Below are 24,221 nucleotides of genomic sequence, written 5' to 3' on the forward strand. Positions count from 1 at the left end.
TTTATCAAGTCAGGCATTTATATGTGCACTTTTCACTTATTTTCCTGTTTTTCAGCTTTCCCATTCTAAACAACTGCCCACCTAAGGGGTATAATTATGCACATCATTTTCACGGTGATCCAACCCACTGAGCACTGCATGGAGAGATCCTGGCCCTTGGCACACAAGAAAAGGAAGAGCAATGCCAAGTTGTGTGATTCTGAGCAGGACACAGCATGAACTATGAACCACCTGGTCTTCAACCACTTTGAAAATGAAAGATGGAGCCAGGTTTTCAAAGGCATTTACCTTAATAAATAAAGATAGATATAAATGTCCAATGACAGAGATAAGGTGCCCTAGACACTTTCTTGTCTGGGAAAAATTCTGGGAACTCTGGGATTTAGTTATGTACTGAAATTTCATTTCACATCTGCTTTGTTTGAAAGCAATAAAATAGAGAAAACTGTCACCATCATCCACCTGTTCCAAAAGTCTCAAATTCATGCTTCAGCATGTTTTATAGAGCTCTCACTGCATCTGCTGGGAAAAAAAATTGTCATTATTTTATGTTTTCAGTTGTCTGACTGAAAATGTCTGGTGAAAACCACTACCTTTTAGGCTGTTGATTATTACAGTGATGCATTTCAAAACTCTGTTAATACTCTATGCTCCCACCTGAGAGTCCAGACAGCAATTTTTTAAATTTCTTTTCCTTTTTGTACATTAGCTAGTGTGTGATAGTGCTGCAATATGACCACATGACCAACAAGTTTACAATGTAGCGCTCAAAGAATATAAATCAACACTGTTCCTTTGAATAAAATATGCAGTTTTTATCACAGACCATACTGTTCAGAACAGACAGGGGGATGGATTTGCCAGGAGGGGCAGGGAAGAAGGGCTCTGCCACCAGCCTCAGCATTCCAGCAGGCTGGATGATGCGGTGGAAGCTCCCTGCTCACTCCTGCTCTCCCTCTCCCCACAGCCACTTCCCCATCCCCATCCCAAGTGATGCAGTCAGGGCTGTGTCCCTGCTCAGGCCCTGCTCCTCTTGCTCTGTTCCTCTCAGCTCAGGTCCCTGGCAGTGAGCTCCCCTGGCTCTGCACAGCACTGGGACACGTGTCCTCCCCAAATCAAAGTCACACTTCTAGCACAGGCTGTGACTTGCACTGGGAATAGGGATCTCCCCAGGTAATGGCAATCCGAAGTTCCTAAGTGACCTGAGTGTCCAGAAGTGTGGATGGACTCAGCTGGGTCCTTTGTTTTTCTGTGATGTCCTCAGGAAATTTATTTGCATTTCCAGCATTGTGTTACTCTTGGGAGAGTCACTCACACTCATAGGGAAATTCGGAGTGAAAGGAGCTCAGACCACCTGGCTGATAAGCACAGAGAACATGATCGGGTCCTGTGGTCTCTGGCTTTTTCAAGAACATGGTGCAGGCAGAGGCTGCTCAGAGGGCAGAGCAGAAGGAAGTGCAGGGAGTCAAAAAAGGCTCTGTTCTCCTCCTTCCAACCCAGGATTCCTTAGCCAAGGAATGATCATTGCTGTACAACTTGTAAAAATGTCTCTTGTGATTAGGAGGGAGCATGCAAGAGCTGGGACTATTTTATTTTCCTCTGATTTACCTTTCTCAAGTGCTTAAGGTATGTCCTACCTCTTTTCTCTCCAGAAAGCCATTTGAACTGTTTGTCAGTGGCTTCTTCACAGTACTGAGGGTTTCAGCAATAAATATTTTGAGGCTATTTTGAGGCTCTGAGATCTGAAGCCTCACCCTCTGCAGCTGAGACTCAGCATGCTCCTCCCTAACACTTTATGGGATGAAATCAGAAAGCTATTTTGAGAAATAAGATTTCTCAAAAATAAGAAAAAATAAAACCTCAAACTTCAGTGCTAGTAAGTCCTCACTGTCAAACTTCAATGCTACTAAGTGCTCACTGTCCCACATGTTTCTGTGTGTTTGGGATAGAAAAACTGCAGATATCTGTACAAAAATGAGGCAATGGAGAGTTGGATAATTCTCTGTCAGCTCGATTACAATAGTTTTACAAATAGCTTTTTTAGTTTGTATCTGGAGTTCAAGAGCAGCTTTCCATCTGCATTACTGTAGAGTAAAGTCTGTAATATTTTTTTCAGTCTCATTTTAAATAAAAGAATAGAAAATTGGAAAACAAAAAGGAGGTGAGTACTACTTTAGTGACCCAATTACTTTTTATTAAACTTATTTTATTAGAATTTATGTGATTCATACTGTACAGTTTTGTTTGACTACTGCTTAGGTTAATTCACACTAGAAGGATACAAAACTGCTCTTATGAAACCAGTCAAGGAACTCATTTTAATTGCCAGTACCAAAGGGGCACTTAAGTGTCTACTAATGTGCAATCTATTGGAAAGAAGAGTATCCAAACTAAATGATGAATTTAAACCATACGAAATTCATCCCTCAATATAAACTGATCTCTGATTATCTGAATATTGTTTTAGATTTTAAAAGAAGTCTTGACAAACGTGGAAGGAACAAATCCTTAGAAACTTAATCAAGGAAACACCTTAAATATTAAAACAGATATTTCCCAGTGTTTTTTGTAAAATAGGCTTCATAGCAGTTTTAATTCTAATCCTGTTTAGAGACGTATTGGAGTAAAGCAATGAGTGAGTTGCCCCACCAGATCCAGCAACTCTGTGGGCACTGAAATGAAGTTGAGAAACTTTTTGCTTAACCTTTGTTCATTTGCTTGCACCCACTGATGGACACTGGTGAAGTAGATCTCAGGTAAAGCAGATGCATGTGCTGCTGCAGGGGGATGCTGCTCTGTGCAAGATCATGTTTCTGCAGTTAAAAGGAGGTTATTGAAGTCTTTGGATTCACTCCAGCTCTTGTTGAAATCATGGTAAAGTCCCTCTGGCTGGCACAGTGGAAATTGTACAGGCTCCTTATGCTCCAGTGCAGCAGCCTGCATCCATGAGAGCAGTAAATGCCATTTGTCATCACTTGTTTCTCATTAGAATTGCCTCCCACTTTTAGAGAAACAAAAAAAAAAAAGAGGGGGGAAGACTTGCAAGTTGTGGTTTCTACTGGAGGCAGGCATTTCTATAAAGTGTTCTTTTTCAACATCAGTGAAAATCAAGATTCTCCCTGTTGAAAATTACTGTAATGATGGAAAGCTTCCTTCTGATTTGGTTGTGTGGTATATTTTTCACCCTATACTCTCTTGACTTTTTAAATAGTTTTATTAGTATAATATAACCTCTTTATCTTGCTTCCCACACAGAGAAAAAAAAAAAAAATCTCACAGACAACAGTTTTCATATGCATTTATTAGACACTGAGTTTTATTACTGCATTTCACTCTAAGCCTTAATATAAACAGACAGTGCCATCTTAGAAAAGCTGCTGCAAACTTCCTGAGTAGCGCTCTACCTCCAAAAAAGCTCACTGAGCAAAACCATTGTAACTCATCTGGCAGATAAAGTAAAGTATTTGACCTGCAGTTAATATATTAAGGCCTTTCATGGGGATCTGGCCTAGGAAATAATAAGGCTTAAGATTCCTGCATGCTCACCAGCTTGAAGTTTAGCCCCACCAAGTCAGACAATGTGATGTGTTCTAAGCAGCAATTGCATTTAAAACCTTTCACTCAGCAGCAGATAAGCACCTAATGTGATTTGTCTGGAAGAGTACCAGTTTTGCCCATATTAATCCTAAGTTATGGTCAGCTGCCAGTACAAAGGGAACCTTCATTAAAAGTGACTTCCTTTATTCCTACATAATAGATACAGTGCTCTACATTTCATAGATTAGCCTTTAACTTGCCTGAGCTATCTCTCTTCTATGAATAGTTCACACACGAGCTAGGAACACTCATTTCTCTGGCATTTATTTGGAAATCACAGCTCCCAGTCAAACCAGTGGCTAATGCTTTTATGCTTCTTGCTTTTTAAATATCACTGCTGTTCATTAGGCTGTATATTCTATAATTAACACCCCTTCTCCTCAGCAATTAATTAATTTATCAGATAACAGACATTACTGTACAGGACCACCAGACTCTGAAAAATGAGGCTTACTTCAACAGAAGCATGTATTTCTGTGCAAATTATTGTGATAGTCTTTCTAACTAGAAAGAAAATGAGGAACATTTTGCTTTCAATAACACTGCTGTGAATTCATAACAATTCTGTCACATCCACAGCATGGTTCTTCCAGATTCACACAGTCATAGCTGGACTATGTTTCTCTAGTAGAACAAAATTCTCATCCCTCTCTGAGTCAGAACAGCTGCCCTCAGCCATACAGCTGATTGCAAGCTTCAGGATAAAATCTCTCACCTCTGACTGGGGACATAAGCTTAGCAATTTTATTTTTTTTAACATGGCCCATTGTTTCTAAAAAATGCTTCTTTCTAAATAAAAGTTCCACAGTTTCTACCTCCTCAACTGATGAGAAGTGACAGAGAAACAGGAATGCTTTTGGTAATCAGAAATCTGACTCCAGGCATACGAGCTGAACTCATTGTCAGTTCACTACTAAAGTATGGAATTGTGAAAAAGCTATTTATTGGGGCAAATCACTGTTAAAATTATATGTGCTTGCCATCATGTAGCTTATCAATAAAAATATTATGTGCTTCCACAAGGATTTTTTTCTTTTCTCTTTCTGACATTTAAAGTTCCATTGAAATATAATCTCCTACTCTGGAAATAATTTACAAAGCAAATCCTTGAGTACTGTCACATGATGAAGAATCAGTGCAGATTTTCATTTTTGTAATTTTTATACAGTTCTTTGCAAGATATCACTAAGAAATGATCGGGAATTATGGGTCACAATGAAAGTTAAAGAGCAGGGATGTTGCAATGCAGTTTATTAAAATCTGCTTATTCCAGCAACTACTTTTCAGTGGCAAGTATGACTGTCCTGTGCAAATCACTAGTCAGGAGTTTCAGTGGCAGCTTGCCTATGCAAAGCCAACTGATTATAATCACTGCTTCCCTCCTCTGCTGTAGAAATTTGCACTGTGACACACAATACCAGATGCTGGACACTGGCTACTATAATAAAAGTTAATTTGCAGGATGGTATGGGCTGCATTAATTTTCAACGTGGCAAAACACTAACAGCTGGCCCAACCTTGGGCCAGTGTTGTTTCATCAGCAAACTGAAAAAGGAAGTAAGTAATGAATCATATAAAGGGCTTTAAATGACAAGTGTTTAGATTAGTCAAAGTCACAGTAGGCTGAAGGGATGTAAGAGTAACCTAAGAGCACAAGCAGAGCAGCACAGTGACAGCTGAAATTTTTCATAGCTAAAAAACAAAAATCAAGATGAAGGCATTTACCTGGAAATACAGTACAATTTATGTAATAGCTTCTATAAAGAACTGAAAAAATCTTCCATGAGCACTTCCTTTCCCTGCCCCACCTCCTCCAGAATACTCTAGAGCCTGCTCACTATGAAAGCCTGTGAAAAACATGGTTTATGTTAAATTTCTAGGTGATACCGGGTAGATAAGGGATTAAAACCCAAGCCTGTGATATTTCACTATGTACTTTAGCAGCAAGCCCTCAGGCTTTAAATTATATTTTTATTATATAGTAAAGAAAGTGCCCATGGAGCAGCTGCATTGCACAGGGTGCTGCAGTGACCACTGCAGCATCCTGGTCCCTCGAGACAGCTCTTGCTGAGCCCCTGAGCTGGCATGAACAGATAAGTGCCAAACTCCTGGGTCCTTTCCAGGACATGAGCAGGGTATTGCATTATTCAAGGCACCCAATTCTGGATCAAAAACAAGAGTGGAGCTGCTCTCAGATTTGGGGCTCCCTTTAAATTCTAGGTTGACTTTTGTATCCCATCCAAAGATACTCCTATGAAAGTCAAAGACACAGAGAGATAAGGAGTACTAGTAATTTTTCAAACATGATTCCTAAGACTATGTATACTATATACTCCACAGTGTTGCTGTTAAAAGACAGCCATCCTTTACAGCTATAAACTGTGTTTAACTTGAACTTCAGCTTCCTAAACAGGCTGATGTTTTTACAAGCCATGGTCTGAACATGAAACAAATGCAGCCCTAAATGTTTGTGTTAGGTACGAAAAAATATTCAGAGGACACACTGTGCTGCTGCTCTAAAGAGCACAGCCAAAGTTCACAGCCAGCAGGAAGGGATATGGGCAATGCCCACAGATGCTGTGCCCTGGCTCCCCCAGGGAGTTTATACTGGCCCCTTTCTGTTTGAAGGCTGGCTACCGAGAGGTTTGGCATGGGACTCCAAACTGTGTCACAAGTTACTTGCCATTGTCTGCCACAGCATCCTCGTTCACCTGCACTAAGCAAGGGATGATTAAAATAAAAAGGGGTTTTGAGACTGAAAACCAGAAATGGAGTGATAGAAAGACAATGGCAAGCACAGACAACTGTTTTAATTGAAAATCTGGAAGTGAGAGAAACATCAGTAAGAAAACAGATCTTGACTAGTTCGCCCATCATGTTCCCTCTCTGAAATAGGTTTAAAGCACACACCTGAATTATTCTGACTGAAAGCCAGTGTAATTTCAAACAAATAGCTTGTTACCCACACAAAAGCTATTCAGATAGTGCAACATCAAACAAGAGAGCAGCAGCAGACAATAAGCTAAACTAAGCACCCCTTTGAGAGCACCTCATTGAGAAAGCCAGCTGAGCTACAAAACTGCTGGGGATGATTAACATCAATGCAATTTATTGGCTTTCTTCAAATAAAGACCTCAGTGTAAGGAAATGATTGAAGAGACAACTAAACTCTGTTAGAGTCATAATTAACAAATTATAGGTTCCATTACACATATTGGTCTATACAACTCATTCAGGATAATGACATAACAAGCTTTTTTTTCCCCACAAAAAACATTTTATTCACATTATTTATGAAATTTTATTTAGAAAATATTGACAGTGAAATTAACTGAAATTCAGACATTATTAAAATACAAAATATAAAAGAATGTGCAAAAGTATCACCATAGGCATAACCTACCACAAGAAATATAAAAGTGCCTCAAAAGAGGGATTACTCTTTGTAGATGAAATTTGCAGAAACTTCTGCTGCTCTGCTTCAACAGCTACTGCATTATCACAAATATCAAAATCCTCTGCAGATGTAATCAGCATAGCTCCATTAAAATCAGTAAAACTATGCTGATTAATGCCATATGAGGATCTGGAGTAACTTAGCCAAAATTTCAAATGTCATGAAAAAGTAATGGCTACACTTTAATTTTAATGCTCAACTAGCTTATTCATTGCCTTTGTCAGAGTGTTTATCAGGGCATCTCTATTCCAAATTCTCTCCTGTGGGATAAGCTGCATTTAAATTTACACTTCTTGTACTGTTATGAAGACTTCTGAAAGCCTTTACTATGAACATTGACTGTAAATGACCATCTATTTAAATGATAGGGCCAAACTATGTAAATGGCAGGGCAATAAACCTCTGAACACACTTGTGAAAAGTTCCTCTTCTTTAGCAAGCAAAGGATGAAAAAAAAATTTAAAAATCCATGGTAGATTTTCAGTGTTGGACTCTCCTTAGTTATAATAACAGGCATTTGATTTTTCAAATTTTAACTGATTTGCAACAGCTGAAATGTTCTCCTAAGGCAGTAGTAACACTTCCCCCATAAAAATACGGAAATCCAAACAAGTCTTTCCAAAATATTATTGCAAAGACAACACAGCAAAAGAACCAAACTTAGGTTCGTTATTCTATTAAATGCAGTTTCTTATAAAAAAGTAAATTGCATAAAAAGCAGCTCTGAAAGACAGAACTATGTCAGTATAAAACTTTGTGGAAAATATCTTACAAAAGACGAAAGTGGAATCAACAAAAAGTGTATCAAACATCCAAGTGCACATCAGCTTTAAGACTTCAGGTTATACATCTGAGATTTTTTCTTCAGTTTTCTCACTATTTTTCTGCGGGATAAATTTGCTGGCTTGTTGATACCAGGTTTCTGATTTCCTGCTAACAAAACAAAGGAAGCAGTTAGGGAAACTGAAGGACAAAACTGTTACTACTTATTATTGTTTGAGTTTGGTTCATGTTACACTGTTCACTGTCCAATAATAACAAACACAGCAGAAACTGTAACATGTGTTCTGCATTCTCTATTCTCACACTGTAAGGTTGCAGTGTGTTCACCTTTGGCACTGGAATCCTACTTTGCTCTTTTCCTGAGCAAGCATCAAAGGCTTATCCAAGTGTCCTGCAGTGACAGCAGAATGGAACTAAATACACTGTCCTCTATTAAAAAAAAAAAACCAAAAAAAAAAAACAACCAAAAAAACCAACAAAAACCCAACAACCAAACAAAAAAACCCCCACACAAACAAAAAACTCCCAACCTATTCTTACATTTCTCTGAACAGTGGGACAAAAGTTAAAATACAGCCAGTGCTTGTGGGAGATGTAAAGAGAAAATTATTTGAGTTTCTGCACAAAACTCACAGAAGCTGCAGAGTGGCATATGACAGTCAGAGCTAACACCAGACATGCTTCCAAAGGCTGCATGAATTGTGTGAGAGCAATTCAGAAAACAAGTATTCTGCAATCTTGACTGAAAATCTTTGCCTTTATGCTACCTGTTTACCAGCACCCAGAGCCACTGTGGCCAATTCCCAATTCTTTTGCTGTCATCCCAAGGCATTGGCTTTCTTTTCCAATATAAACTTTTAAAGATGAAATTAATCACAAACCTTTTCACTCAAAACACTATAGATCAATTTAACAAACAAAGTTGTATATTTGCAGAGGGAAGGTCAACTGAATTCAGCCTGAGACTCCAAGAGGTAACATGAAAGCTGCTGAGGAGGAAATAATGGAAGCAGGAGAGGAGGAGCAGGAGAGGCTTAAGTTGCCTGAATTATTTGCTTAATGTTGCTGTGCACTCCCAAGCTCTAGAAATGAATATGCATAGCACAACATTAATCAGCACTAATTATGCCCTTAACTTTGGTCTTCAGCTGCACCAAGCCTTACTGAACTGTGAAATCCCAGAGTTGATGAAAAAGCTTGTAACTGGTACTTTGCATGTGGCTATCTGGTGCTCTAGTTACAAGGCAGACAGCATCTCCTGACCTCTTTCTTCCACACACACAAAAGGAAAAAAAAAAAAAAAAAGAAAAGAAAAAAAAGAAGTGAGTTAGAGAGAAGCCCCAGGTGAATCTGGCTGGGTGTGGGCAGGGGCAGTGTGCAGGTGAGATGCTGAAGAAGCAGTTTCCTTCCTCCTCTCTCTGAACTCTCCACACTGGAGCCTGGCCCAACCACTTCACAGGTAGCAATGGATGCAAATTAGATAATCACAAGCATCTCAGATAAACTGAACATACTATTAGAGGCTCTCTCATAATACAATGGCAGAGACACACTCAGACTTGTCATCCGCAGAAATATTACTGTCATGACTAACTGGCAGGCAATATTTTTATTTCTGAGGACGGTGCTCAGGGTACAATCCTTGCCCCAGACCTGGATTTCCAGCCCAGAACTGAAGAATCATCTCCCAGCATAAGGCTTCTGACTATACAACTTCAATACTGAGGTACTCAGATCTTGTGCTTATTATGTTTAAAATAGAGTTTTTTAGTTTTAGGAAAAACTGAAAAGCACTTTTTCCCAAAGGCAATGTGCATGCTTGATACAGCCTTAAATATATTTCCCATTAGTATCCATTTTTAAAATACTGCACTGTGTCTGCTTCCTAAGTTTTCTGGGCAACAACATACAATTTTCTATCTCTCTCATTTATTTTCCTATCAAATTAATTAAATTAGAGTATTAAAACTTGCAATAGCTGCAATATGACTGCAAATAAAAGCACAACTGTTTTGATTTACAAGCACAGCCACAAGCTGGTTTCAATAAAAGCATTAGGAAAATCTATTATCATTCCAAGCTTTCCCCCCACAGCCTGAGAAACAGCTGACACAGCACTACTGATGAGGCAGAATCTTTAGTAATGGGAATAGGAAATGTCAGTGGGCAACAGGGAATTGAGGAAAGATGGCAACTTCTGAAAATGCAAAGGAAAAAAGTAAATTGATTTCACAACAGACTTTAATCCTATTTAAAACTATCCAGAATAAAAGGATATATTAGTTTGTGGTCGTGGAGATACTGAACAGTTTGAAGACTGATTCCTTGTAGGCTCTAGGAAGTAGGCTTAGTCTTTTTGTGTACCCTCATCTACACTTTATTCAAATATGGTGTAACCACTTCACATCACACTGATCTTGCCAGAAGGATTTTGCATTGCCTTTCAATTTTCCCTGCCCTTAAAAACACAAGAGTCCAAAATGCAAAAAGCATACCCCTGTAGCTAGCCAATGTGAGTAAAAGAACACTATAAACATTTGATACTGTAATATGGATTGCTTTAAATGCTTGTGACTGACAAAATATGAAAAACAAGATAAAAACAAGAAACAAAAAAAAAAAAAACCCAAACCAAAAAACCCTCACCATTTCTGCAGACATTGTAGCAATCCTTTTCAGTGACAAAGTTGTTGGCATTTCCACCACAGCCAGTATATCTGAACTCTTTACATGATTTAGTCTTGGAGTCATAGTAATAGCGAGGCACAGAAGAGGAACACAATCCTTCATCCTTTGGGCTATAGCATAGCAAGGGGCCAGCTTGGGAAAAAAGGACAAAGGAAAAAAAGAAGAGAGCGAGAAAAAGTACATAAATGTGATCACTCTAGGCGGCTTCCTAAAATTGATCCTGAAATAAATGTTATGTCTAAACAGCTCTTTTCCCCCTTGAATTGACACTATTACTGATGACTTCAGAGACTTTCTACATCTGATTCCTGGGAGCTGTGAATTTGAGAAAGCAAGAGACCATCCTAGAAAACAGGATTAGATCCCGTAAGTGAAATTCATCAGCTATCCCCATTTGTGATGCTATACATATGACAGCAAAGATTTTTACACATTATTCTATATATATAGGAATATAGCAATAATTTCAGTGGAACAACCTCTGTAGAGAAAAAACAAGGCACAACTTTGCTATGATCTTCCCAGCAAATTTTGCTTGCAGCAAAAAGTACAAATCCAACAACTTTCCTCGAGAGCATGTTTCATTTTGCCTCAACAATTTTTTTTTCTGCTATAACCCCTTTACCAACTCATTGTATGTGCAACAGAAATAATTCAGCTTTTACCTAAGAAAATGCTGATAATCTGTCATCAGCTGCAAATAAATGTCATCAAGCACCAATAACACTTAGGGAGGGCAGTGACAGCTTTTACACATTCTGGTAGATCTTCAAAGAGCCTATCTTGAACTTGATATTAATCTGGTGTTCACATCAAAACTTAGTTTATAGTCACCTGCTCATAACTGCCACCAATGTTATTTAAAGCTCAAATGGAGACACAGTGAAGAACCACATCAGGCATCTCACTTTTGTGAGAAGCTGAGCTGTTGAGTGCCAAAAACCTGAGCTGCCTACCACCATCTCCCAGGCCTGAATTTTAAAAAGGTGTTTCTGCTTTACATCACACTTTCCTGAATGTGACTGCAACAATCTCTGACACATCATCCTCAACCTTATTATTTCTCTTCAGAAACACCTGTACAGCTCTCCAGAAGTCAAGAAATTGATTTTGTATAGCTGTGGGTGTATTTAAGTTCTCAGCATTTTTGTTCTTCCAGTAACAGCTAAGACAACATATTAAAGTCAACAATATAAACATCTCCTTTACACAAGTCTTCAAAAATACCACTGTATGGGTATTCAGAGGAAAATATAAAATGAAGTAATCTTCATATTACTTTCAAACCATCTATTTTATTAAAAATTTGGAACAACCATTACTTTTTTCTGGCAGACAGTGGTCCACACAAGACTGCAAATCTCTGAAGTTGTTGCCATTTCCATAACAGCCACCATAGATGAATTCCTCACACCTCATCGAGCTCAAGTTAAAGGCATATCTTCTTAGATAGCTCCTGCAAGGTCCTCCATCAGCCTCCATCCGGCATAATTTGGGCACTTCTGCAGAAACAAACAAACAAAAAAAATTCAACCTCTGTAAAACCAGCCCTTCATGCTTTGCATACAGAACAACATGGTAGTGCAGGTAAAACTGTATTACTTCAGTTGCAGGCAAGTCCCACTTTGTCCCACTTGCTTTTTTTCTGGAGGAATCTAATGCATTAATTAGCAAGTAAGGGCAATATCAAATCACATTTAAAATCCTAACAGATAAATTCCACACATCATCTCTGGGTCAACTGACTCCGTATTTTCTGGCCAAAACTGCCATCAGCAAGAAGCTGCAACAAGCAGGAGGGTCATCGGTTGGACTTGATCATCTTAAAGGTCTTTTCCAACCTAAATAACACTATGATTCTAAGACTTTGTGATATATCGGGGGGTGCAAAGCGTCCCGCAAAGCCAAGCAGCCCCCCCGGTGTGTCCCCTCCAGCCCCTGCCACCCCGGGGCCCGCTGGGGCACTGCCGGTCCCGGGACTCACTCTTGATGGTCCAGCAGCTCTTCTCGCAGTCGTCGAAGGTGAGGAAGTTGTTGGCGTTACCGTAGCATCCCCCGTAGGTGAACTCCTGGCAGCTCTGCGTGTGCCGGTCGTAGTACCAGCGCGGCACCAGGGCGCGGCAGGGCCCCTCGTCGGGGGGCAGCAGGCAGGCGCGCTGCTTCTCTGCGGAGACACCGGGGCTGAGCCCACCGCGCCGGGAGGCGGCCCCGGCCCCGCGGGCTCCCCCCGAGGGCCCGTTCCTACCTGTGAGGGGGCGCTGGGCCAGCGCGGCGCAGGCCAGCAGCAGCATTGGCAGCAGCGCGGGCAGGCGGCGGCCGGCGGCCATGGCAGCAGCGGGGTCCGGGCAGCGAGCGGCGCTTCCCCTCCGACGGCAGCGCTTTATATGCACCGGGGCGGCTTCCCCGGGCCGCCTCCTTGCGCAGGTGGTGGGAGGGGAAGCTCTGATTCAGCGGGGCAGGAGGTCGCCGCTGACCCGGCCGCCAGCGGGGCGCGGAGGGCTGCGCGATGTGGGGTCCGGGGGCGCGGGCGGCCCCCGCCCCGTTCCGCCCCGTTCCGCCGGGGGGCGGCGGGGGCCGGGCGGGGCTGCCTCCCCGCAGGGTGCACCGCCCATAGCCCAGCGGCCCCCGCCCGGGGCTGCGGCGACCTGGCTGGGGGCCACCCCCCGCCCCGCTCACGTTACGGGATGATGCTCAAAGAGCGTTTCCTGTAAATCACGGCGAAATCCGGGACAGGTCACTCAGCGAAAGCCCCCCTCTCTCATCACTGCGCGTCCCACCCCCGTCATCCTCGCCTTCTTCCCCCCGAGGCCGCTCCCTATTCTGAAGCTCCGGGTCGGACGGTGGGACGCCGAAAATCAAACGCTGGTCCTGCTGCAGGTCCCGATCCAGCCGGATCGAGAAGAGGCTGCTTAGAGAGTGCCGCCGAGACAGACGCGCGGCGTTAGTTTACCTCCGTAGTATAAAACGCTGATGAGAAAATGAGGCATCGTCAGAGGGCTTGGACTCTGGGGAAACCCGAGGGGCCGAATGGATAACAACTCTGGCAGTGCAAAGAGGGACGAACTTCAGGAAATACCATGACCTGGTTTATTCTACAGATTGTAGCCCCACCAGGCAATGAGGTGTGATCTGTGGGAGGAGGGGGTGAGCAGCAAACAGCACACTTTCCCTCTCTAATCTGTTAGACACATTGCATTAATTAGTGCTTACCCCAGATGGAATATAGTAAGACAGATAAGAGTGGCTGCAAATTAGGCGTGCTCTCCATAGATAAGGACAAACTAATCTGATCTCCTATTGTTCTTCTCTGCTCCCTTTACAGCGACATTGGGCCATAGTCCTGCAGGCAGGCACTGCCCTGGATGGGTTGCAATACAGGGCCCTGGAAATCTGTGGCCTGCAGGAAAGAAAACACAGTCTGTAAGCAGGAGGCACTTCAGGGCACCCTGATTGCTTGAACTGACTTTCTCTCCATGGCTTCTGTGCTTTACTTATGTCAGACTACAACCTAGCTTCCTGACATAGTTATATTTTTCATGAAGGCAAGAAGGGAGCAAGTCTAATTCTTACTCCACCCACATGACTTCTGAAAGGGGATGAATGGCGCCTCTTGCCCTCCTTTTTCAGAAGAGCTCTCTTTTTCAGAATCTCCAGTAGCTAAAGTATAAGTGGGTGCTTTACTGACAAGAAAATAAATCGTGGTGCAGCTTGAGTCATCACGATGGGATATATCTGCCATGCTTTAGATTCTTATAGCTACAATGGTTACTAATGGGTGTCCTCATTTTTAGGGATTTTCTTCAGCATATTAGGCAGAGAACCTATATCAAAGCTTATGTCCCTCCCAAAAAAAAGAACCAACAAACAAACAAAATCACATTCTTTTTCTATTTCCAAAAGAAAGCAAAAGGTCATCCTTCTAATATTGGGAAACAAAGTGGTTTTAATATGATCTTTAATCTGTTGTCCTAGACTGATGCCCTTTAGTTTTCATGACATTTTTTGGAATTGCAAAGAAAGAAATTGAAATACTACTTTAAACAATAGCAGCAAAGTGAATGCTGTAATGCAAACACCATTTTCAATATTTTCAATTTTCTCTGTGCACAGACATATAGAAATCAAAGTCTGACTTAAAGCCATCTATCCATCAGTGCTGCTATTCAGCTTCTCCTTTGCTTTCACTTAGATCAGGTAAATATCTGTAAAAATATATGAACCACAATAAAAGTTAACCCAGCAAGTGGTAGAAAGTCCATCACTCACTGCCATCTGCAGAGCCAGTCACATCAGCAGACAGGTCAGTGAAAGTTTCCCATTACAGAGCTATGGACACCAAATTCTTCCCACCTCAACCGTGTCAGTGGTGTGCCAGAGCCCACCTTCAGCTCACTCCTGCACCCTACCCCTGCCTCCACCGCATCACATGCTCTCTGCCTCTGCACACCACAATATTTCTGCTCCCACCAACAGCCCAGGCTGCTCTGGGGCACTGGACAGCCAGCTCCTTACACCTGTTTTGGCTGGCCCAGGACCAGCAGCTGGTGGGGTTTGGGAATGCAGCTGTCAGTGTAGGTTATGGGCGTGTAGAAAGCGCATGCCACCAGCTGGGGAGGGGAAGATGTAGCCATAGGGAGAGGAAGAGAAACTGATTTTAATGAACTGGCTGAAGTAAAACGAATACAAACCCCAAGGGCACTATAGGAGCAGTGCTGGAGAAGATGTAAGTCTTACATGCTGCTGACAGCTGCTTACATCTGGTGAGTAGGAAGAGGTTGGAGAAAGGAGTGTGTTTAATGGGAAAAAACAGAGGAGGAAAGAGGGAGGGCTAACTGCCTTTAAAGATCTTTGAAGTGGCAGATAACAGAAGGACTGCAAGCCCATTTTAATGGCCTGTAGCTATGTTCAGTCTCACGGGCCCTGAATTGTGCTTCCGTTGCTATTGTAGGAAAACAGCTACTGGGATGACAGATGCTAGGTGCTGTGCAAGCATACATGGAGGGACCACTCGGTTTCTAAAAGCATAGAAACCTATTTGGGATCTAGACCTCAAAACCATTTGCAACCACAGGAGAAGAATTTCCTAACTCCTTCTTGCATTTTCTGAATGCATCACTTCCCTTATGTTGAGTACTCCACCCCAACACCTGTCATAACTCCATGTGTTCAGAGACCCTTGTGCAAGCCAGGCACAATAGCCCTCTTATGCAGTTGCAATTCTGCTTTGCAGACATACCTACCAAAAAGTTGCAATGTCTGGCATTGACAGGCTGGCCACCTGTTGAGGCACTTTATATGGGAGCAGTTTCTTCCCCTCTCTACCTTAGTCCAGTTCATCTGTAGTGGTAATGCACAAGTATTGAGGAAGGTACCCATGCACACCACCTGCTTCTGCCTTAGCAGCGGGGGAGAAGAACACAGAGCCCAAGGATGCAGGTGGCACAGAGCCTGAGTCATTTCTATGGCCGGGAGGTGCATGGGGAGAAAGATCTCATGCTGGGCCAAAAGCTCCAGCCGACCTCGCTGCTCTTGCCCCGCACTGGAGTTGCGGAGGGTGAAGCCAGGGAGGTCAGCACAGGAGGGTCTTCCAGCTCCCGGCTCCTGCTGGGACGGCCGGACCTCCCTGCGCTGGCAGGGCCGGTGTCAACGCCCCGGCAGCGGGGCCGGGCCGGGCTCTAATCCGGTTAGGGGGGATTAGCGCGCAGGTTTAAAGGCCGGAGCGGCGCGGGGAAGGGGTGCGGGCGCGCCGGAGAGGAAGCGGCCGGGGCCGAGCAGCGGGGCAGCCCGGCCGGCAGCGTGTGAGTGAGCCGGGGGCGGGCCGGGGGCGGCCGTCCCGCAGCCCCGCCACCGCCCGGGGGCTCCGGGCCCGGCGCCCTCGCTGCCCAGACGTAACCTTTTGTCCTCACTCCCTGCGCGCTCCGTAGTGTAGACGATGCCAGCCATCAACATCGAGGACCTGAGCGAGAAGGACAAACTGAAAATGGAAGTGGAGCAGCTCCGGAAAGAAGTGAAGCTGGAAAGGCAGCCGGTGAGCGGGCGCGGAGAGGGGGCCGGAGCTGCCCGGGGCCGGGTGTGGAGCGGGGGGCGAGCCCGTTCCTGCCGGGGCGCCGGGGCCGGGCGGGGCTGTGGGAGCCGCTCGTCCGCAGAGCCCCGGCTGTTTTGGGACGGCCGCGCTTTGCACCGACGGTCCTGCCGCCACTTTGGGTCAGGGGCCGCGGACGGCGTTGTTGGCACAGCGCTGCTAACACCGCGTAGGAGCGCCGGTCCTTGCCGGGGGTGGCTGTGGAGCCCGGGGGAAGGAGCGCATCATCGCTGGGATAAAGCGCCCCGAGGGGCTGGCACGGGCCGGCCCGCCGCGGCAGGATTTGGCACCCCTTAACTTAATCCCGGTGCATTTGGCACCCCTTAACTTCCTCTCCCCTCGAGTCCCTGGCGCCCAAGGCCGGCACAAGACCGCCTTGCCCGGCGAGGGAGGAGCGCGTCGCACTGTTCCCCCCTTCTGTAGCAGAACGCCCAGGGACGTGCTGGTGCTAGGGGAGGATGGCCCTCCCCTGGGCAGCCAGGGCAGCCCCCTCGCGGCACTGCGCCCTGCCTGGCCCCTAGCCGGGTCTCGGCTGCCCCCGTCCCCGCCCCGCTTCCCGTGCCGTGCAGCGCCCGGGCAGGAGCCAGAGCACCGCCCGTGCCGAGCCGTGACCCACCCAGCCTTGTTCCATAGACATCTAGACATTCACACTGATTGTTCCTTCCCACAAGTACTTTCCCCTTAAAGGTTTATGGTTTTGTACATTTTCTATAGACGAAAGATGTGCAGAACTGATCATACTCTATGATGAAACTAATTTTTTTAAAAAATTCTGCATGCCAGCAGAGGCAAATTACACCTAAATAAACCCTTCAAGTTAGGACCAAAAATACATTTGTATGTGGGAATCAGTAGCATTAGTCATGTTGATTACATTGAAGGTCTAGGTTTTACCCCAAGAATAAAAATGCCAATGCTGAAGTTATGTTTTAGCTGTGAGTTGGGTATCAGTGATTGTAGATATTACAGTATAGTCTAAAGCTCTAGCAGTATTGAGGGCTCAACGTCCAACTAGTGTTGATACCTATGTCATCTCTCAAAGATAATTCTTTGACAACTGAAATACACTCTGCAGGACATAAAGTTTTGGAAATAATAATAGTTCTAAATACTTGTCTACATTTTTGGAATAAACCAAAACCCTGATCACTTTAGGAAAATGGGTATTTTTCAATTTTCCTGTAGTGAAGCATGTTTAATTCTACCAGTGCATTATAACAGAAGTTTTGCTGTGAGAATGAAATTGGTGTTGTTATTGTCACAGTCCCCTGGTACCTGTATGGGTGTTACAGGGACTGGGAAATGCAGAAACCACATTACTCTTGGTACCAAAAGCAAAACGTCAGACAAAATTTTCTTGACGCCCACTAACAACTTTACAAAATAAAAAGGAAATGGCCTTTGGAATGAATAAAAATTTCTAAATGTATATTTAAGCAGACTTTTTTACTTATAAGTTAAAGTGATCCTGGCAGCGCTGACTGAAGTAAAACCCTGGTCCTTCATATACTTTGGCGTGCAACTGTGCTATGGTGTTGTTAGGTGCTCCAGTTTGAATGAACAAAGTTGGCAAGGCACAGAAGAACAAGACACGTATAATGGGATTTCTAGGTGCAGCTTCTTCTTTGCTCTAAGGCAGCTAGATCTTATTTTATGCACTGTTTAATTGGGAATTAACTCTGTTCCTTCTGATGACTTAAAGCTTAATTTTGCACAGGCCATGCTCTGTTGTTTGTGATGCAGCAAGTAAATTCATTGGTTCTCTTGTTGTAGTTTTACCTTTGAAATAAAATGTAATTAACAGAGGAGGCAAGGGGCCTTAAATTAGAAATACTAATCATCTAGTGGCCTGGCCAGCAGCTGGTTCCTGCTGCTGACTCTGCACAGCAGTACCACTGCAGGGCCTGCGGGTAGGAAGGGAGGAGGTGGGGACAGAGCAGGAGTGTGTCCTCGGGCATGTCAGGTATTTGAGCGTCTAGGGACAGTTTCTGCTGGCACAGAGAGCAAGAGATGTGTGTGCACAAGGAACCTCAGGAGCCCCAGACATTCACTTGTGCACTCTCAGACTCCACAGACACCATTACCACATGTGCTGCATGTGTCAGTGAACAAAACTAAACACCCTTCTTCTTCCTCGGTGGGTTCTATGCAGGCTTGCCTACATCAGTGCTAGTTTGGTATGAATGCTATGGGAACTATTATGGTCTCAGAACACAATAGGCTCTTTTATTAACCATTGTTTGATATAACCCCAGGTAACCAGTAAATAAGTTGTCTTTCCTAGTTAGACCCTCATTCAAGGTGCATCATTGATATAGTAGAACTGCAAAGTAGGAATTGGTATTACCACTGAAAAATCATTGCTGAATGTTTTGTTTGTGAAAAAACACATAAAGCCATAAATACTTTGAAACTGAATTGAAAATTACTGACTCTAAAACTATTGACCATAAGTCATGCTGGTGGGATAAAGCGCCCCGAGGGGCTGGCGCGGGCCGGCCTGCTGAGGGAGAGTGTGATCCCCAGTTTAATGAAATTAGATCGGCTAATTATGAACACAAGTTTAACTATGCAGCAATGGCTGTTCGGAGTGGCATTTACATTCCCAGAGACACTCACATGCTCTGTCAATATCAGGCTGTGAAAAGAGAGGAAGGAAGCTGAGTATGCACGTGCTTAGTGCTCTGTGGCCAGATGTTTTATGCTTGGTGGGAAGGTGAATGAGAGAGAATATAAATTCATGGGTTTCCTCCACTGATGAACATTTCCCAAGGCCGTAACGCAGCCACTCTTCTGTCCTTTCCCTCGAGGTGTCCAAGTGCTCCGAAGAGATCAAGAACTACATCGAGGAGCGGTCGGGAGAGGACCCGCTGGTGAAGGGGGTCCCCGAGGACAAGAACCCCTTCAAGGAGAAGGGAGGCTGTGTCATCGCTTAGGAGAAGGAGTCCCGCGCCTGCCCCTGCAGCAGACATTCCTCCCGTACCCGTAGGGAGCGACTAGCGCGTCCCCTCCGCCGCCGGTCTGTGTCGAACGAGCGCAGGAGCGGATTTCTTTTTATTTTCTATTTCTCCTTACAAAAATACAGAAACCCTCGCGAAAGCAGCCGAGCCCCGCGCCGGCCGCTGGCCAGGGCCGGCTGTGCCCCGCTCCCCGCCGTGGCCGGCCTGTGTCGCTGCGCGGGGCCCGCTCGCCACCCGCTTTTCGGTCGCTTCATGGCTGTTCGTTGGCATTAAAGAGAACCTGCCCGTAACCCGAGAGCTGCCGTGACTTGCTGCCGGGGCGAGAGGAGTGGGAGGAGGGGCGGGGCGGGGCGGGGGCTGCCGGCGGCCCGGGCTGGCTTTCGGGACACGGCGGCTGTCGCGGCCTTTGCCCGGCACCGGCACGGCACCGGCCATGGCGCTGCGCAGCGGCAGGCGCTGGGCCCGGCGCCTGGGCTGGGCGCTGCGGGGCCGCACCTCGGGGCCGCGGTACGCCGGGGACACCCCGCGGTTCGCCGGGGACACCCCGCAGCACCGCGACCTGCGGGAGGCCCTCCGGAAGGTACCGAGGGGCGACCGGGCAGCGGCGGGACCGCGGGACACCCGGCCTGGCCGCCACGTGCGGGGAACGAACCAGGGCAAGGGCAGCGAGCCGAGAGAACGGCTCGGGATGTGCTTAAATGAGTGAACTTCCCTCTGCCAAGGGCAGAAACGGGACCGTGCGTGCCCTGCCTGCGGGTGACCCGCCGGGTGGCAGAGCCCTGGCCGGGGTGTGCTGCCCGGGGCGGAGCGGGAGCTCGGGCCCCGTTCTAGAGGCGCACGATGGACACATAGTGGGAGTCTCCCGCAAAACTCAATCATAAATCAAGAGGAAACGGAGCGCTTCTGGTAACGTAGCATGTAGATTGAGTGCCAAGTGGCAACCTGCAAGAACAGTAGTGCTGGCGAGCTCTGTGTATTCCATGTCAGTGAGGTCAGTGTCACCTGTAGATCTCCGTGGGAGTGTTCAGGGCACCTGCCAAAGGCAGAGAATCAGTAGGTTCGGCTGTAGGGAGCCCTGGTGTGGTGCCCACTGCAGGGCTGAGCATCAGTGGGAAAGAGAAATCCACCTTTAACCTAGGAACTGCTAGGAAAAGTGCTGGAGTTCAGTACCTGCTGCAAGGGCCAAACACCATTATTGTGGCCACCACATAAGAACGTACAATGGGTTCAGGTGAAGGGAATGTAAGGACTTATCTCAGATTGTAGGCAAATTTCCAAATTCTATCTGGCATGCAGTGCTCTGCTGTAGGTTTTAAAAAACAGTATGCTCTGGATTGCCAGATACTTTCATGTGAGAATGTCCTATCTTTCATGGACACTTTTAAAAATTACTTGCAGAATCTTGTATTTCCCTGAATACGCTTAATTATTTCCAAACTTCACCCCCAGTCCTGTGGACAAAAGATAGTGGAGTTACTTCTGAAGGTAAGATTTTTTTAAACTTTCACACTTCCAGTGTTAAAATATCCCAAACCCAGTGTTTGGGTCATATTTTCTGTCACTGAGATCTGTTATCATCGAGCTTTGGGAGAAGGGGATGTATCTTCTGTGTTATAAAAAAGAAATCCAAGTAAGGAGGAAAAGAGACCCATGACTTGTCACTTTCTTAGTAACTTACTTTCATTACTCTACATTCCTGGACTCTTTGCAAAGCAGAAATAAGATGATACAGAAAGAACCAGAAGTTGGAAATGAATCCTCACCTGGATTAATGCTGCAGAATTTTGTAGTTAATACCATTGTGTAAAATTTGTGCTGATTCTGTCTGGAGAGAGCCTTTATATATCTCTGTATCTTCAGAGCTGTCTGCCCAATGAACTTGTTCCCTGGCATGCTGATCTTCATTACCTGCCCAGGGACAGCAACTGCGTTAGTAAAAAATTCATGTCATGAAATGCAGAGGACAGAGCTTGTAAAGGAGGTAATCTGGTTCTTTGTCATGGATGGGTTAAGGCACACATTGTTTTGTATCTCAAGTATTTGCAGCTGTGTATTTGTTGAGGACGGGAAGTAGCTATATTAGTGTCTGCTAGTGCAGTGTTTGCTGCTCTGTTGTGTGACACACTGCTTTTTTAAAATAAAACTTTCCCCTCTTTTTCCCCTTGTTTTTATGCCCTCCATGCCTTCTGAAGTGCAGATAATAGTATGCTCTACCTTGCTGAGTTCAGTGCAGATAATTAAATCATGGGCTGAGAGGGGATGTGATGATACATTTATCACATAAAGCCCTGTGATGAATATATTGTAGAATAAATCACAGTAGACAATATAAACCTGCTTTTTTCATTGCCCTACATTTAAAAAAAATGCTTATATAGCACTTATTTTAGATTTGCTCTGATCATATTGGAAAAAAAGAAAAATCACTATTTATGTCAAATCCAGTCTGATGTTGTTCACACAAAGCTTCTAGCAATCTATGTTTTTTTTTAAGTTAAGCCTTTCTCCAGTGACTTTAGGATAAATTGAAAAGTGTCCCCAAAGTCTTTGGGAGAGAATGACCATTCAGTATCTGGCACACATTTTAAGTATACCTGTTATATATTCTGGGGCACCCTTTCCAGTAGCTAAATCCAGATGTGAGTACCAGAGAAATCAGAGAAATGAGCAGTGCAATTCCATGAGTGAGAGCTGGGGTGTTTTGGTTGTTTGTTTGCATTAATTTTATTTTTTAGTGTATTAACGTACTTTAAATGATCTATAATTTCCCAATTGTTCTGAGCAGGATGAGGAAGAGACTTATAATTCCAGGGGGCTGTTTTTAGCAAGGGTATTGAAATAATTCTGTGAGTGGTTTCCTTTACAGCTTTATAGGTCACCACCCTTCCTCTTGGAAATTGAAAACGTAACTTTTCCTTAACTTGTTGAACAATGCTTGCAGTACACTGGTATCCTACAGCTTGCTTCAGTAATTACTACAGCTGGTTTGAAGAAAAAAGTTTAACTTACTCTGTGTATGTGTGTCTAACAGTATTCATATACATACAGAATGTATGTGGGCTGTTTGTTTGTCTTGTTCTCTGGCATTAGTAGTAAGAAACTTTGGAAATGTTGAAATTTGACATACATTTTGCTAGAGCTGCATGTAGTATAAAAATGACATTTCATTTTATGCCCAGTGGTGATTGAGTATAGTTACACTGTGTTGTGTGTCTGTAGGATGAGAATTTCCCCCATGACAATGAGACTCCACCAAGGGACACTGCTTCATTGTTTGCCACTCTTGGCTTGTATGTTATGAGTTTCTATTTATTAATATATATCAATAGATTTTTGCAGCAGTTAATGTCTCTTTGTATTAGAGCATGCAGGATCTGAATTTAATATTCACATTTCCTATAACTTTCTGGTAAGATTTCTGTAATTTTTCCATCAAAATAATATGGCTCTTTCTGACTACCTGCAAAATAATGAAGGGTGACAACTATTATCATTGGGGCACCTTGGATGGAGTTGGTTTATTTATCATTGTAAGAAATCATAAACCCCTGCCACAGGATGGTGAAGTAATAGCTTGTTGGTATTAGAAAGAATACCTTAAATGCCAGTTTCTCACTAAGTTGGAAGAGAGAAAACATGCAGCTGAATCTGAACAATTACATGACTGGCACCTGCGATTTTGAAACCTACCTTATCATACACCCAAGTTAAAGGCTTCTGCAAGAGAGCAGTCTGGCAAGGCTCACAGATTCTGCGCTGACTGCCCTTCTGTCTAAGGGGAGCAAAATGTATTCCCAGGTTCTGGGGTATTGCAGTCTTTTTCATCTTGTGTCTGCCAGAAACATTGCACAAACATTTAGGGGCTAATTCTCGTGCTGCTACCAAGAATCTTTGGTAGCAATTTATCAGAGAGGAAATCTTCATCATTGAATTTTGTTGTTATTGGAAGAGGCAGCTGGGATACACCACTGTAATCTGAGAGACCACCAAGTACACCTACTAGTGCCCTACCAAGAAGTGCTTTTAAATCAGTGTAGGAGAACAGGAGTGGAAAAAAAAATGAGGTACAGTTTATTTAAGCAAGCTCTGTAAAAAGCTTTTTCTCATAATAAGAAAAATGTCACTTTCTGTACAAATGCTTCAGTGTGTAGCAAAAGTGCAATTAAGGCAATTTTGTAATCAGTGCTCCTGTTTGTTACTTGGTGTCAGAATAGAGCTGACATTGAGTTGTTATGTCCTAACACTGGATTTTTTTTCCTACCTCATCATATCTGTGTTAGAACAAATTTCCACTGTATCTAGTTAGACTTTTCAGTGAACAGTTTTTAGTACAACTATGCCTAGTGGATATTTTTGTGCCTCAGATCTAGCTATTATATTGCTTTATCATTGCCACATTTGATTAGGCAATACAGTTATTCATTTATGAGAACTAAAATTGTGTCTTAATAAGCACTTTATGCCTGAGGAAGAAACTGTGGTTGAGACTGGTTTAGTCTGACAGTTCAAATGTGATGGTGTGGGCTGCAGTGAGAGAACTTGTTTTGTTCCTCCAGGGATGTAGATTCAGAAGGAGGACCCAAACCCCAGCATGCCAGCCTCTGGTGGACATTACACTCTATCTAATCAGCACCTCTGCGCTGGAAAGTATGAT

General features: G+C 44.1%; 3 protein-coding genes across 5 annotated transcripts in view; 2 read left to right on the forward strand and 1 right to left on the reverse strand.

The window, feature by feature from the left end:
- Positions 1-6,919: 6,919 nt before the first annotated feature.
- Positions 6,920-12,852, reverse strand: TFPI2 (tissue factor pathway inhibitor 2). Of its 2 annotated transcripts, none has more exons than XM_054273564.1 (5): positions 12,771-12,852; positions 12,510-12,689; positions 11,848-12,027; positions 10,484-10,657; positions 6,920-7,987 (listed from the first exon to the last, which is right to left on the reverse strand). In XM_054273564.1, the coding sequence occupies exons 1-5, from the start codon at positions 12,850-12,852 to the stop codon at positions 7,884-7,886; spliced, it is 720 nt and encodes a 239-aa protein (XP_054129539.1). In that variant the 3' UTR covers positions 6,920-7,883. The 2 variants fall into 2 exon arrangements, with proteins under 2 accessions (XP_054129539.1, XP_054129540.1); XM_054273565.1 differs by having other exon boundaries at positions 6,920-7,984; positions 12,771-12,827.
- A 3,374-nt stretch (positions 12,853-16,226) lies between these two features.
- Positions 16,227-19,857, forward strand: LOC128935319 (guanine nucleotide-binding protein G(I)/G(S)/G(O) subunit gamma-11). 2 transcript variants are annotated; one of them, XM_054273568.1, is made up of 3 exons: positions 16,227-16,323; positions 16,450-16,553; positions 19,418-19,857. In XM_054273568.1, exons 2-3 carry the CDS (start codon positions 16,458-16,460, stop codon positions 19,541-19,543), a joined length of 222 nt encoding a protein of 73 aa, XP_054129543.1. In that variant the 5' UTR covers positions 16,227-16,323; positions 16,450-16,457; the 3' UTR covers positions 19,544-19,857. The 2 variants fall into 2 exon arrangements, with proteins under 2 accessions (XP_054129543.1, XP_054129544.1); XM_054273569.1 differs by lacking the exon at positions 16,227-16,323 and having other exon boundaries at positions 16,350-16,553.
- A 143-nt stretch (positions 19,858-20,000) lies between these two features.
- LOC128935316 (probable acyl-CoA dehydrogenase 6) overlaps positions 20,001-24,221 on the forward strand; it is an 80,547-nt gene continuing 76,326 nt past the window's right edge. Inside the window, exon 1 of the mRNA XM_054273563.1 lies at positions 20,001-20,147. Within this exon, the coding sequence (XP_054129538.1) occupies positions 20,001-20,147 (147 nt within the window). The remainder of the gene's footprint in view (positions 20,148-24,221) is intronic.

This window comes from Melozone crissalis, unplaced genomic scaffold (assembly GCF_028551555.1).
Source record: "Melozone crissalis strain CALT ecotype California unplaced genomic scaffold, PUWL_Pcris_2 ptg000016l_1, whole genome shotgun sequence".
In the NCBI taxonomy this organism is placed as follows: domain Eukaryota; kingdom Metazoa; phylum Chordata; class Aves; order Passeriformes; family Passerellidae; genus Melozone; species Melozone crissalis.